We start from the raw sequence: 15,100 nt of genomic DNA on the forward strand, positions 1-15,100 counted from the left end.
TTTTTGTATCTCGTAACCTTTTTCTAAACAGGCTGATTTTCTCCATGGAGATTCCTGATCCTCCTTCCTGAGACCTACTGCTGTTTGACTCATGAAAACTCGCTCAAAATGATAAATGCATCAGCAGGTCATTATTTAGGAAGCTCCTGTGTTCACAGCCTGCAGAGAGATGAAACACACAAGGAGCAAAATCTGTCATTCTTTGTGCGATTCAGTAGTCCCTCTGCAGCTCTGAATCAACCATCTCATCTTCACCCCGTGTGGTATTTCACCCGGAGTTTACCCTCAAACAACAAAACTGGATTTAGTTCCATGGAGCCTCTGTCCACCTTTTATTTTAGCAGAAATCTGTCAAATATACTTCATTTCTTCATCACCAAGAGGAATGGTAGATGGACATCACACATAGAACTCTGCAGTTTCAGAGCTGAGTAGGTTGGCGCTCGATGTAGCTTGAAGGATTGTTGTTTTGTAGCTCTAAAGAGGAGAAATGGAAGCCAGTAGCTCAGGAATGCAATTTGCTCTCTGGGCTGCCAGCCTGGTGCCTCGTGACAAGTCCTTTTACTGTCAGCGCTCTAGTAGACCTTTGTTTTGTTCTATTTTTTTTTTCACTTTGGTGGCCAATCTTTCAGGGTTCGCTGTGCTGAATCTGCTTTTTGTGGGCTTTGATTTGCACGAGAGAAGCAGAACATCATCTGAGTTACAAACACATTCAGTTTTTTTGGATGTACGTTGGAGTTTTGTATTTTATGTTAAACAGAAAGGCTGAACTGACTTAAAATAAAGCAGTTGTAAAATTTCCACTTTTATCACAAACACTCCTGCAGCTTAGGTCTTATTTCCATCTACAGTGACCTACTGCTCTGCAAGGACACGAGAACATAAACAGGTCCTTGAAGAGGTGAGGGGAAACTGGCAGTGCAGGAATAAAGTGCATTAGAGGTCAAGTTAAGAATTAACCCTCCCGCTGTCCTAATGGGTGTGACACCGCGAGGAAAGTTGACCACTGAGCGGGATTGATGGTTTATCCCTTGAGGTCCACATGGCAGGGGTGAGGTGGTGCTCACTCCTCACCCCTGCCACATGCACCCAAGGGATAAACCATCAACCCTTCTCAATGGTCAACTTTCCTCGCGGGGTCACCCATAAAGACAGTGGGAGGGTTAAAGGAAGTTTAGCCTGCAGATAAACAAACAAACCTTTAAAAATCCCTTTTAGATTGTCCAAAAGCCCTTTTTTTGATGCGATGACATGAAATAAAACCTCAGACTGACAATCGTAAAGTTTTCAGACTGCTTTTGTTATGTGCCGGGGTGAGTACTCCTCTCATTTTCCCATCTTTGAGTTGTGTGTTTCAGGAGAGGGAGGCTCCAGCTGCAGCTGATTTGCAATCAGCGGGTCTGGCTACAAAAGGAGGATGGAGAACACTCCTCGACGCCGGATGATTACTACAGCTTGGTAGTTTCCTGCCCCCCTCTTGGATTTAGTGCTCTAGTGTTTCTAGGATTTTTTGTGAACCTTTGGATCTTTTCCCTGTGCTTACCCATTACCAGGTTTTGGAACATTTTTGGACTTCTGTGGCTTCTCTGGATTACGCCTCTGGTTTCCTGCAACTCCTCAGGATTACTCACCTGTGCCCCATAGGATTTCCGGATGCAGCTCTCACCGTTCTCCATTCCTCCCGGCCGGCCCGCTCCCCTGTTCTCCTGCTCTCCTCTCGCTCCCTCTCCTGGACACCCACTTGGATTCACCCCGGCACCCAACCTATCCCCCCTCATTCCTACGCTCCCCTACTCCCAGTAAGTCTAGACTTACTTAGACTTACCTTTCTGGACTCACCTGTATCTGCTCTCACCTCCTCAGACGCTGTGCTCCCGTTCTCGATCTCCACTGGGCTTTTCCAGTGCACCTTCAGTTCCCGTTTAAAAATTTTTTTTTTTTACCATGAGATCTGTGAGTGAGTGATTCTGCATGTCTTGAGTTAAACGCATTCCCCAAACCATGTAAGCTTTTACCAATCAGCTGATAATACCTGTTTATTTATCATTTTTACCTCCAGATTAGGAGCAAAACAAAGATCAAGTAATCATCAGTCATTTTTATATGTAGAGTGCACACTGTTGCATTTGTATGAATAACTGATTTTAATGCTCAGTTTAATGACAATTTTAAAACACATTTTTCCCCCATGCAAAAAAAGACGAAGACGTTTTTCTTTGAGATTCAAGCTGAAAACTGTTTAAACATAGTTGCATGCAGCAGTAAAGACTATTTAGTCTAAATGTCTGACACTGAAGACTCAAACACTGGAGGTAGAAAGTTTTGCTGTTGAGACTCGAGAAATGAAACAGAAGACTCTGGAAAACGAACTTAGTCTCGGAGACTCAGTCCATAATCCATAAATGAGACTTCTGGAGCTACGTTTCATTTAGTTTTTTAAGTTAAAGTTAAAGTTCCAGTAGCTGTCACACACACTGGTGTGTGTGCAAAATTTGTTCTCGTTTTAGCCTAGCTGCAGACACGGCTGCGCTCGGGAACCATTTGGTGTTTTAACCCCTTAATGCCTAGTGTCAGGCGAGTCATTGGGCCCCTTTTTTTTAAAGTCTTTGGTATGACCCTACCAGGATTTGAACCCTGATCTCCCAGACTCAGGGCGGACACTCCACTAGGCCACTGAGCTAGGTGGGAAAAGCAGCTGTGACCAAAAAAAAAAACTGATCTGCATTAAACTAAGATGAGGAAGAGAACTTCTATTCCACATCACATCAGATTCACGTTCGTTTCAAACTGCAGCAACTTTCTCCTGCAAGTGGGTCGTTTCACAGAACGGAGGAGAGTTTTTATCGCTGCTCGACACATTTCTCTTATATGACTTGAGAGGACATATCTGAACAGTAAAATCTGATTCCTTTGGGGTGTTTTATATCAATCTTTCCAACATGGCTTTGATCCGAACTGCTGTAGCTCTTATTTGATGGACACCGTTTGGCACTTCTGCATAGAGCAGCTATTAAATCCTGCAGTCTAATAAAACCCAAGGCAGTGTGATGTGTCTGCAGAGATTCTGCTTAAAATCCTGATTTTCTGTTTTTCTGCATTCATACTTACAGTCCTGAGCAGATATGTTTCATGTGAAACGTCCAGCAATGGTCAGTTTTTAGGTACAGTTTGACCATTCAACATCTGGTCAAAAAGGAGACACGAGACTGCGTGTGTCCCCTCTAAATCAGCCTGCCTTCATCCTACCAGCTGGAGCTCAGAGCCTGCTGCTCTGAACACAGATAACGAAGTGTCAATAACAATGTTCCCCGAGGTTCAAGCTTGAACTTATCGTCCTACAGGATTCTTCATGCCTCCAAATAAGTGAACACTGTCATGTCTGTGTCCTGCATCCCCCCCATTTGCCTTCCAGTTTCCCCACTAGGTTCTTCCTCATGTGCCTCCTAGTGTTCCCCAGCCACTTTAACTATTTTCACCCCTGTTAGTGTTTCTCTTTTGGGTTTCTGTTCTTCAGTTCACTCAGCTTTAGGTCTCTGTGGATTTAGTTTTACCCAGTCGTTTCCACTTAGTAAATTGATCTCACCTGTGCTCACTCCCCACTCACCTGTTGCTGTTTCCCTGATTGTTTTCCCCTTGTGTATAAAACCCTGTCTGCGTCTCATTATGGTGTGGGTGTATCGTTGTTGTGTCAGCGATGCACTTGTTTTTCCCCCCGCTTGGTCTCTGGGAGATTTTTTGTTTTTGCCAATAGGTCCCTCTAGGTTCTTGCATTTTTGGATTTTGGTTACATGGACATTTGTGCCTAAAAATAAAGGATTTTTACGTTTTTTCTACCTGCCCTATGTCGTCTGGAGTCTCTGCTTCTTTTGGTTCTAACCACCTCCTGGCTCCCGTGACAGAATGAACCCACCAGAGAGGACCCAGCAGACCTACCAGATGTACCGATACTATGGAGACCCTGAGACCTGCTGGGCATTCATCCAGGACTGTGCGGGGTGCTTGGACTGGAGTTCCTCGGAATTTAACAAGGTGTCGTTCCTGGTGCTTTGCCTGGGAGGCAGAGCCCTGCGGTGGGCCGCCCAATATTTGGACATTCAACCCATAGAAGAGGTCTCCTTTTGGCCCATCGCAAAGGAGCTTCTGGTGACCTTCAGCCGCAAATCACAACAGTCCTCCACACACCCCTCCACGACTCTGATCTGCCGAACCTCCATCCCCTCACCTGGTCCTGACAGCACTGCCTCTGCGTCTCCGGTGGGCTGTCACTCCTCATCTCCCTCTGCTTCAGCTGGCGCCATCACGGCACCTCCGATGGGCCAAGCTACCACAACCTCGCCTGTTCCTGATTGCGCTGCCGCATCTTCTCCGGTGGGCTGTCACTCCTCCTCTGCTTCAGCCGGCGCCATCGCAGCACCTCCAATGGGCCGAGCCACCACACCCTCGCCTGTTCCTGACAATGCTGTTGCATCGTTTCCGGTGGGCTGTCATTCCTCCCCATCCTCCGTTCCCACCAGCATCATCCCCGCCTCTCCGATGAGCCGGACCTCTCCACCACGACGCAACCGCCGCCGGCTCCATCCGCCAGCTCAGTTCAAGGCCCTCTCCAAGACCGTTCTCCGGTCCGGCCGGTCCAGGAGGCTACGCCTCCAGGGTCTCCGCCTGCAGTGTCTACACCTGCAGGACCTGAGCTTGCAGGGCCTAGGCTTGCAGGGCCTATGCTTGCAAGGTCTGCGCCTGCAGGGTCTACGCCTCTTCCAGAGTCCACTCTGCAGTCTCTCACAGAGACTACGCCTGCAGGGACTATGCCTGCAGGACCTCCAGAGTTTTCGCTGCAGTCTCTCACAGAGACTACGCCTACAGGGACTACGCCTGCAGGACCTCCAGAGTTTTCGCTGCAGCCTCCTGCAGTGTCCTCGCCTGCCGAGGGGAAAGTGTCCTCGTCTCCTGAGTCCCTGTCTCCAGAGCCTCCCTCTTCGGAGTCTCCCTCTTCGGAGTCTCCCTCTTCGGAGTCTCCCTCTTCGGAGTCTCCCTCTTCAGAAGCTCCCTCTTCAGGTCCTCCCTCTTCAGGTCCTCCCTCTTCAGGGTCCCCCTCTTCAGAATCTCCCTCTTCAGGGTCCCCCTCTTCAGGTCCTCCCTCTTCAGGATCCCCCTCTTCAGAGACCCTTTGTCAGCCTCCTCCTGAGTCCTCGTCTCTTTGGCCTCCTGAGCCCCCTGTGTCCCGTCTCCTGGTTTTCCGTCGCCGGTCCCCCAGAGCCTCCTGGTCCTGTCTCCTGTTTTCCCCCTCGTTTGGTCTCTAGGAGGTTTTTTTTTTTTAATTTTTGTTCGCCAATAGGTCCCTCTAGGTTCTTGCATTTTTGGATTTTGGTTGCATGGACATTTGTGCCTAAAAATAAAGGATTTTTACGGTTTTTCTACCTGCCCTGTGTCATCTGGAGTCTCTACATCTTTGGGTCCTACCTCCTCCTGGCTCACAATGTGACAAACACTCGCAGCCCTGATTAGTTGCTAAATCAAAGAATGACTAAAACTTATAAGCTAGATAATCAGTAAATAAATGTTTGTTTATTGCTACTTATAATAATTATAATGAAATAAAATGCTTTCATTAATCTGTGCTCAATGATTGAATGTTGAAATGAATGTTATGTTGTGATCACATTGATTGATTGCATGTTTACTTGACAAGGTCATCACCATTTGCACTCACACAAGAACAAAGTAAGGTAAATCCCATGACACATAAATAGTCCCTTACCCAGATCAGAGCATCCGGTATCAAAGAAGGTGTGTTTCTGAGATTCTTGGTAATATTCCTCAAACTTGTCAACCTCTGGTTGGCTACACAATCATAACATGAGAACATTAAAACCAGATCACTCTGGTGATTCATCAGTTCTAGAGAAAGCTTCAGATCTGCCACCTGAAGTAAAACCCTCTTTAACCATCAACGCTTTTGACACGTCGTCAAAATCTTTTTGCACCTGCGAAGCTGATACTGCAAACAGTTCCCGCATAACAAGCTGATATTGTTTAGACTCCTTCAGAGTCCCAGATGCGCGGTTCCATCCGTCTGTCGTGACCCGAAACATCTCTGGACTGGAGAAGTCGGTGCTGTTGTCAACTACTGGATCTTTGGCCAGAGGTCATCCGACCTCTTACTTCGGATCCACCAAGAGGGTCTCCGAAACGGGTGAAGTAGACACACAGATAGCGTCTGATGTGGTTTTGATAATAATCAACTTCATAGCTTAACACAAACCAAATTATTTTACATCCAGAACTCAGCTCTCCTAGGTACGGAAGTTCTGACTAACATCACATTCACACATAGGTTCATACATCACATTTAGTTCCATCCATCACCGTAAATGCTAGTTAAACTGTCATGTTTTAATTGTTGGTAAAATGAATTCTTACTTTTATAAACCTGACTCTTTTCTGAATCAAAACAAAGTGTGTACAATCCCTTAATAGATAAAGAATCCTAGAATCTTCTGATTAACACAGTAAAGACCAAGCAGGGTTGATATTCTATATTTAGATAGAGTATCACAGCTTATTGGTCATAAGTAGAGGTAATATCTATTGAGCTCTTAAAGCACTCAATTTACCTAACCCTACACATGGAATCTTCTGGTGTCAGTGAATAAATGTGCACCCATCCGGAGTCGGAGAGCCAGGATTCTCTTGCCAAGTGTTAAATTTAGCACGATTGTCAGGATTTGGTCAAAAAGGAGAAACTGATTCATCCTGGTGGATTATTTTGTTTTCCTTTCCGAACAAACACAAAAAGATGCTCAGATTGAAGCCAAGACGTGCACGAGAATGATAAAAATGAAATGTGTCAAAATTCAAGATTCTATTCAAGGTTGGCAAACAAAAATGGGGCTAACTCTGCCAATTTTACAGCCTTTGAGCCAAGATTTGATATTGTAGCAGCTGATAGTCTTTCCTAAGACGCACTCTGAAAACAAAACTATTTACATAAGACCTCATCTCCGATCTTTGCCACTACCTGTTGGTGTGTGTTAGCAAAGTCTTGCATGGTTCAGTAGACCAGGTGGAATGGAACTCCTTCAAATGCCTGAAAATTTCTTAAATATCTGCTATTTTTGAAAATAGTGGCCTCTTTGCTGCTCTTCTTGACTCCACCTTTCCCTTTATCCATCATGGAGCAAGCTTCGACCCGGTAGAGCCCCGATCCTGCAGCTAGATCAACCGAAGCCTTCTTCACGAACCAGTCTTTATTTAGATGGATTGATGATTGCATTTTTTTTTTATCTTTAATGTTGTTCTTTTTTTCCTCTTCTTTGTTGCTCATAATAAACATCCCAAAAGCAACCAACCCCACAAATCATTTGGCAGATGCTGTCGTGTTCTGTGTCCCTTTGGTCCCTAGCCCCCTCCAGGTTTTCCTCAAGTTCTCTTAGGCCCTGTCCACATGTAGCCGGGGATCTGCCAAAACGTAGATATTTTTCTACGTTTTGGCCTGTCATCCACATGAAAACGGATCTTTTTAAAAACTCCGGCTAAAGTGAAGATCTGCGTTTTCTCCGTTTTGGGTGTCTGCGTGTGGACGGACAAAACCGGAGTTTTAAGATCCGCAACGTCACTTTCCGCGACAAAAAAATGCTGACATCACGTGTGCGACCTGTGTTTACACTAGCCAACATCATGGATGCCCTCAGAGCTGCGCTCGCTTTATCAATTGTCCAAGCGCTTTCTGCTTGTTTGTTTTTGCAAGCGGAATTACTGCTCCTTGTGGAAGACCACAGACGAAGGACGAGGCTAAGAACGGGGGAAGTACTGCCGCCTACAGGTCTGGTATGTCCTTAACAACGTATTTATCCGGGTACGTGTGGACAGAGTTTTTTTTTTAAACGAGGTGGTGTGGATGCAAGTTTTTGGAGGGGCGGATATTCGTTTTTTTTAAAAACCCCGGCTACGTGTGGACTAGGCCTTAGTCTCCTTTAATGTGTGTGTGTGTGTGTGTGTGTGTGTGTGTGTGTGTGTGTGTGTGTGTGTGTGTGTGTGTGTGTGTGTGTGTGTGTGTGTGTGTGTGTGTGTGTGTGTGTGTGTGTGTGTGTGTGTGTGTGTGTGCGCTCCCGTCCCCAGTTAGGTCTGGTTTCCTCCCCTGCTCCGTTCTGCTCCTCCTCTCTGTTATTGGTTTCACCTGTGCCCAGTTCCCCACACACCTGCTCCTCGTCTCCTATCACCCCAGCCCTGTGCATATAACCCTGTCTGTGTCTCCATTGTTTGTCGGTCCATTGTCTTTGTCAGCGTTGTTTTTGTCCCCCTCTAGTTACTACAGATCCTGGCTCATGTGTGAGCTTTTGTTTTTGTTCTACAGAACTTAAGATTTTTGACCTTGTGTCCTACAGTCTTTATTTCTTCAATTCTCATCCTAATAAAAGGATTTTTTCATTTTAATGACCTCTCCTGCCTCGAGTTGTGGTGTTCTGCATTTTAAGTCCAATCCTCCTGTGCCTGCGGCGTGACAGATGCTACTGACAGCTGCAGGAACTGGCTTCTTCCTACCATTCTACATCACTTTGCAGCATTTTGCTTATCAAGTGTTTCAATCAGGTGACAAATAAGAGCGATCTGGGTTTATTTCCTAAAGGTACAACAGCTAGAGAAAAATCTGCATATTTTATTAAGGAGCTTCGAGTGGTTGTCTACAGTCCAAAGATGGTGGCAATGACACCTCCCCTGCTATATAAGATCCAGTCTGCTCTCCAACCAATGCCAGATTATTGAACGCTCTCGCCTGTAGATCTTCCAGCCTTCCTTCCTGCCTGACCCATTGATCATCGACTTTGTTTCCCTCCTCCACCTCGCTTCACGTCTGGCCCTCGCCTGTCCTCGACCACGTTTCTCGCCTGCTCCTCTAACCTGTCTCGTATCATCCTGGTTCTGACCGACACCTGTCCTCGACTCTGTCTCCAGCCTCGCCCTCCACGGGTAACGCTACATCCTAGCTTTTGCTAATAAAGACTTTTGAAGTGCCTTACTGTGCCTCGGTGTCCTTACGGGTCTTCAAGTCCAGTCGTTACAGATAATTCTGGGTTCACAGTTCCTGGTTCCATTTTCTGCTGCCTTTATCCTATTTTGAGGAGCTAATTTGTTGTTCTGCAGCTTTTAGATCAAACTGCCTAACTTCATAAAGTGATCTTATTCGTTTTAAAGGTGTGGGAAACTCATTTAATTAATACAGAAGTCTCTGGCAGGAATAAATGCCTTACAAGCCAAACTCGGGGCAAAAAAGCCCAGGATTGCTTGGATTAGCACAGATAAGGCTGCTGCCATAGAGAGTGGCAGCAGGATTTGGATTTGGATCTGCAATACTGATTTATCTCCACAAACAACACAAGCGTTTTTCAGTGTGGTGGAGTCGCTAATGCTAACGGTTAGCTTTTACATGTCGGGACGATCTCTGCTGTTTCCTGGATGCTGAACCAGCGACGGCCTTCCCCGTCGTGAGTCAAGATGGGTGAGTGTCTGTGACAGTGTGACGTAGTTCTGTCAGGCTTTCCTAATCCTAGAGTTTCACAGTCTGTTTTCTATCGGAAGCTGATGCAGGAGATTGGTGTAGGAGACTATTTTCGTGTTCAGCCTGCATGAAAAACTCACAGTGACCAATTTATAATCAGAAATAATCAATGAAAAATGTTATTTCAGAGAACCACACCTTTAAAAGCTGCAACGTAAGTAAAACACGCTATTGCGACACATTTCTTATTATAAGTTATTCATTTGTCATCAGTGTGAGTTAGTACCTGAGTTTTTAAAGCACTTTCCTGTGTTTTATCTGCCATCCACGATAGTCCTGCTCAGGTTTGGGGTTTTATATATTTAAGCCTAAGGTCAGATCTTCTGCTTTCTTAAGCCTCAGCTGCAGCTTCGTCTTCCTAAAATCCCAGAAGTCTGTTTAACATCTTCACCATTTAACTAAACACATTCAGAGCTGCAGCTCTGTCGTTTGCCTTTATTTTACAGACAGAAATAACCTTCTAAACGTGTCTCTTTTGGATAGTAATATTCATTCACTTGATCATCTTTTAATTTCCTGCATTTGAAAGGTTTTCATACATTTTTCCCTTTGATATTTTGACCTACAAAGGCATGATGGGAGTGTGATACGTGGATTATCCCAGTGACGGTCTCCTCTTTGGCTTGGGCTGAAAGTTAATCACTCCTGCAGAGCGCATTTCTCTCCCCTGCAGCAGTGGAGCACACGATCTGCTCCTCACACTGACACGACTGCAGTTCAGAGGCTTGATTCATGGAGTAGCCCCTCTTGAAGGATCCCCACAAACAAGCACCAAAACCACGGACAACTGACCTCGTCCAGCAATTAGACCCGTCCCTCAGACAAGTGCTCAAGGTGAGAATTAAGGAAGGATTAGGCGTCCTGGATGAGTGAGCACTGAGGCGCTGCACTGCTGACACCCATTGAGGATCACCACATCCATAAGTTGGACTCATATATAAAAATAAATCATCATTTTCTGCAGCAAAACCAGTAGAATATTTAAAAATCCTGATTAATTTGTCGTTTTGAATTAAGCATTTTTGAGTTTGCATCACATACCAGTACCAGTACCAGTACCAGTCAAGAATCATGCAGTTCCCACATGCAGCTCTGATTTTTAGCTTCTTTGATGCATTCCAGTTCCTCCTCCTGATGCACAGATGTGCTTTATGGGATTTTCTTTTAGCATTGTCTAATTAGGCTTTTATTAAGAACTTCCTTATCTCTCCCTCACACCTCTGACCAGTGGAGGCTGAAGGAATGTGTTAAAACTTTCTCAGTTGGGAAGGGAGTCCCGGCCCCCCACCATTCGTGAATTACGTTGTTGTTTGTCTGAGTATGCGCTTGTATCGAAGTGTTTTTTGCATATCAGAGCTATCCCCTGCTGGGGTAGGTTTGAAATGCATCTTGTCCATCTATCCCAGGGGTTCCCAAATTGGGGGTCCCCACAAAATTGCAGGGGTTCCCCACAATTTTGTCTTTGCTGAGATTGTGAGGTTAGCAAGAATTTATTTGTAAAAAATTACATTTATACACTCCCAATAACACACCCTACAGTAAAATCAGAACTCCATTTATAATTTACAACTCTGTGTGTCTTTATAAAGATGGTAAATGATCACATTTAATGTGTGTACACATGTAGCAGTTTTGGTTGGGGTCCTGGCTTGTCTTGGATACGAGCAAGGGGGTCCTCAAAAAAATAGAAATTGGGAACCCCTGATCTATCCATCCATTTTCATTTGCTTATTTTGGGTCATTTTGGTCACAGGAGCAGCAGCCTGAGCCGAGGGCGGCCCAGACTTTCCTCTCCCCAGCCACTTGGGCCGGCTCCTCCGGGGGTAATCCTAAAGCCGGGCGGACACTGTGCGATGTTTTTACTCGTAGTATTCAGCTCCATCTCAAACTAGACTAGACTGCAGACTAGATTCAGAACCAAAGTGAGGGAATGTAACATTTCTGTAAATGGTGTAAGATTGTGGAATGCCATTAACAGGGAATTTAAAGAATCAACTTCACTAGCTATATTTAAAAAATGTATAAAATCTAATGTATTTAGTAATTATGAAAAGGTGAATTATAATGTCAAAGATTAGACATGAAAATATTAGAAAGTGACTGAGGTTATATTGTGTTTGTTTGGCGGATAATTTTGTTTCGTAAAAAGGGGCAGAAATCATAAGATTTTTTCTGCTATCTGCTCCTTTTCATTCAAATGTTTTTTTTCAATATGTTAATGTATGCTGTATTTGTTTGTGTTTATTTTATACATTGTGAAAGATTTTTAAAAAATTGTGCTTTTTGGGTCACAGCCGCTCACAGCGGTACTTCAACAGTGCGATACAACGCTCAGCACTTGCTCCAGATCTTGTACATTTCTGCACGAGGGGAAAATCAGCTCAAAAAAGTCAAAAAGTCTCACAGTGTCGGCCCGGTTTAAGTCTTTCCCCGGCCTGCTGAGGAATAGTCCCTTCACTGTGTCCTGGGTCTTCCTTTGGGTCTCCTCCTGGTTGGGCGTACCCAGAAACCCTCACCAAGGAGGCATCCAGGAGGCATCCTAACCAAATGCCCGCGCCTCCTCAACTGGCTCCTGTTGATGTGGAGGTTCTCTGGATCTACTACTAGCCCCTCCCGGATGACTGAGCTTCCCACCCTATCTCTAAGGGAGAGCCCAGACACCCTGCTGAGAAAACTCATTTTGACCGCTTGTATCTGTCATCTCATTCTTTCAGTCACTACCCAAAGCTCGTCACCATAGGTGAGGGTAGGAACGTAGGTCGGCCGGTAAATTGGGAGCGTCGCCTTCCGGCTCAGTTCTCTCTTCACCACGACAAGTCGGTACGACGCCCGCGTCACTGCAGATGCAGATGATCCTCTTGTCACCCTTTTTTATATCTGTACAGCAGCTGCTCTTACAGCCTGCCCAAACCGGTGATTGTTTGTGCGTTTCTTGGTGGGTTTGTGTTGTGAAGGCAGATTTCCTTGTTCCAGGAAGCTGGTTCAATGACAATAAAGCTGTTTCCGATTCTGATGCCTTAACATGGATTGAGTGCAGCATTCAGATATCTCAATGCAACAACGTCTGAGCAAGTGTGCAAGAGCAACTTTTTGCATTTGTGCAGAACGTTTGTAAAGCATCCAGCTCATCTAACTCTTTAATGGTTCATTTTGAATGCATGCAAGTATTTTCTAAAAGGTTATTTTTTTCCTTATTTGCACCTGCTGTGCTAGTATGTTTAAATGAATGTGGTGTTGCTATTCATTGGTGAATAATAAACGTGAAGGAGAAAAGGCTGCCTGTGCTCTACAGCAGGGGTCACTGTTGAGCCAAATCAGGTGGTTGTCTGTCTTTTCCTTCCTCTTTTTCTCCCACTGTCAGAGAAAACCTCAAACGACAGCACTGGAACAATGACTTAATTTAATATCCAGGTCAGGCGAAACCTTCTGATCTGAGGAAAGAGAATATTTATTGATTGTGGGAGAGTGAGATGCAGTGGTGGCAGATGCTAATGGATAGATTTAGGATCAATAATTAAGATTTGAGACGGATCTAAACGACATGCGTATGGTAGAGAGCAGAGATGGAGCTGTAGCGAGGAGAAAGGGGAAAACTTTAAAAAGCTGTTTTTAATGTGCACTTTGCTTCCAAGATGAAGAATTTTTGGCTTTCTGGGCTTTAAAATATGTCTTTTGGACTCATGCTGCTGTTTCGCCATTCTCTGTTGATTAATGGAAGCCTGGCGTTCCTTTTCCTAACAGAGCTGTAAACTAAAAAAGGTTCATGTTCAGGATGAGGTTCGCTGGGGGTGGGGGGGTGCTTTGTTAGATGTTTTGCCAACAGGTGAAAAAGGCTGAACCATGTTTAACAAATGTTTAAGCAAAAATCTTCGAATCTCAGTAAGATTGTGCTTCAGTTAGGTGGTGAGGACGAGCGTCTGTCACTAAACTGTTTCCACGACAAAGTAAAAGACAAACAAGTTGGTTTCATTCAAACAGAGTAAATTACAGTGTTGTGACGGAATTCGTGCCACATTTGGGAGTGTTGGGAGTTTAGAAATGGTGATTTTATTTTAAAGCAACATCAGTGCTGCTGATTTTATTTTCCTTCCATTCCACTGCAGCAGCAACTCTTCCAATATTACAAATGCTGTTCGTTTGAAAGCGTTAGACCCATGTCTGCGTATGCTAATGCTGATGGCTGCACTGTGGCAGCCATCTTGAATTTGGTTGGTTCCAATGGCTAACCAGTTACAGATGTTTATCTAGTTATTGTTATCTGTGGTTTATTACTGACACTGCCTCAGAGAAGGACTAAAAACATTATGGCCCACCTTTTAGATCAAAGCAGTAATAATGTACACATAGACCACTCAGGGGACTGCACAGTGGTGCAGTGGTTAGCGCTGTTGCCTTGCAGCAAGAAGGGCCGAGGTTCAAATCCCGACCTAGGGTCTCTGCCTGGACTTTGCATGTTCTCCTTGTGCATGCGGGGGTTCTCTCCGGGTGCTCCGGCTTTCTGCACAGTTCAAAAACATGACTGTCAGGCTGATTATTCCTCTAAAATTGTCCTTAGGTGTGTGTGTGTGTGTGTGTGTGTGTGTGTGTGTGTGTGTGTGTGTGTGTGTGTGTGTGTGTGTGTGTGTGTGTGTGTGTGTGTGTGTGTGAGCATGGGTGTTTGTCCTGTGTGTCTCTGTGTTTTCCTGCAATGGACTGGCAACCTGTCCAGGGTGTACCCCACCTGCATGCCCAGAGACAGCTGGAGACAGGTACCAGCCCCCCACGACCCTGCGAGGATAAGCGGGTAAAGACGATGGATGGATGGATGGATGGATGGATGGACCAGACAACATCTGTGTAATTCATTTTTTTTAAATTCCCAATTTAAACTAACAAATCAGTTGGGAAAGAATCTCCTGCCCTTCTTTCCAGTCCAACTCAACATTTGCTGGATGAGAAGTCACTATCTGAACCTCCTCCTCGTAAATCAGGTGGCCGTTTATCCAGTTTCCATGACAGTGATGTAACAGTTACCCCTCACTGCACGGGAAACGGGATCTTTGAGGAGCCGCTGATCAATGACGGCCTTTTAAAGAGGATTTGTGAGCAGAATACCGAGAAGGCCGCTGGTAAAAGCTAGATTTGGGGGGTGTCAGTGGGGCAGCAGCAGGTTCACGGAGACAGTAAAGACGTTGGTCTTTCAGCATAAACTCCTGGTCCAACACGGGTTCTTGTTCTGGTGAGACGCTGGTTTGGACCCCTCATAACAAAAACACTCGAAACAAACAGCTGTTTAGCTCCGAATGGCAAGAGCTAAAACAAGATGATGTAAGTCTGCTCAAATCAATCAAATATAAAAGTGTTTCAGCTTGAATAAAGAAAAATGTTTTGTAGAAGTACAAATGAAGACAAATCTGATTTTCTGACAAATGAATAAAGAAAATGATTGTTTCTTTATTATATTCTTGGAAGACATCAAGTGAAATCCGTGCGTTGTTCGTGTTTCTTGAACAAATAAATGATAAAAATATTGAAATTGTCTCTCATTTCTTGTCTGTATAAAATATT

The 15,100-nt window shown here is 44.9% G+C and overlaps 1 protein-coding gene across 1 annotated transcript; it reads left to right on the plus strand.

The window, feature by feature from the left end:
- The first annotated feature begins 3,689 nt into the window (after window positions 1-3,689).
- LOC129160750 (uncharacterized) lies at window positions 3,690-11,450 on the plus strand. The gene is made up of 12 exons (XM_070553261.1): window positions 3,690-5,127; window positions 5,158-5,475; window positions 6,045-6,190; window positions 7,123-7,189; window positions 8,777-8,902; window positions 8,950-8,964; window positions 9,218-9,409; window positions 9,511-9,591; window positions 10,295-10,387; window positions 10,598-10,697; window positions 10,929-11,026; window positions 11,307-11,450. Exons 1-12 carry the CDS (start codon window positions 3,901-3,903, stop codon window positions 11,448-11,450), a joined length of 2,607 nt encoding a protein of 868 aa, XP_070409362.1. The 5' UTR covers window positions 3,690-3,900.
- Window positions 11,451-15,100: the final 3,650 nt, after the last annotated feature.

This window comes from Nothobranchius furzeri, chromosome 1 (assembly GCF_043380555.1).
Source record: "Nothobranchius furzeri strain GRZ-AD chromosome 1, NfurGRZ-RIMD1, whole genome shotgun sequence".
NCBI classification, from domain to species: domain Eukaryota; kingdom Metazoa; phylum Chordata; class Actinopteri; order Cyprinodontiformes; family Nothobranchiidae; genus Nothobranchius; species Nothobranchius furzeri.

Coding starts and splice junctions, on each gene's coding strand:
- LOC129160750 (XM_070553261.1), top strand. CDS start 3,901: ATGAACCCACCAGAGAGGACCCAGCAGACCTACCAGATGTACCGATAC. Junction 6,191..7,122: donor CAAGAGGGTCTCCGAAACGG/GTGAAGTAGACA, acceptor TTTTGAAAATAG/TGGCCTCTTTGCTGCTCTTC. Junction 11,027..11,306: donor ATTTTGTCTTTGCTGAGATT/GTGAGGTTAGCA, acceptor TTTTGGTCACAG/GAGCAGCAGCCTGAGCCGAG.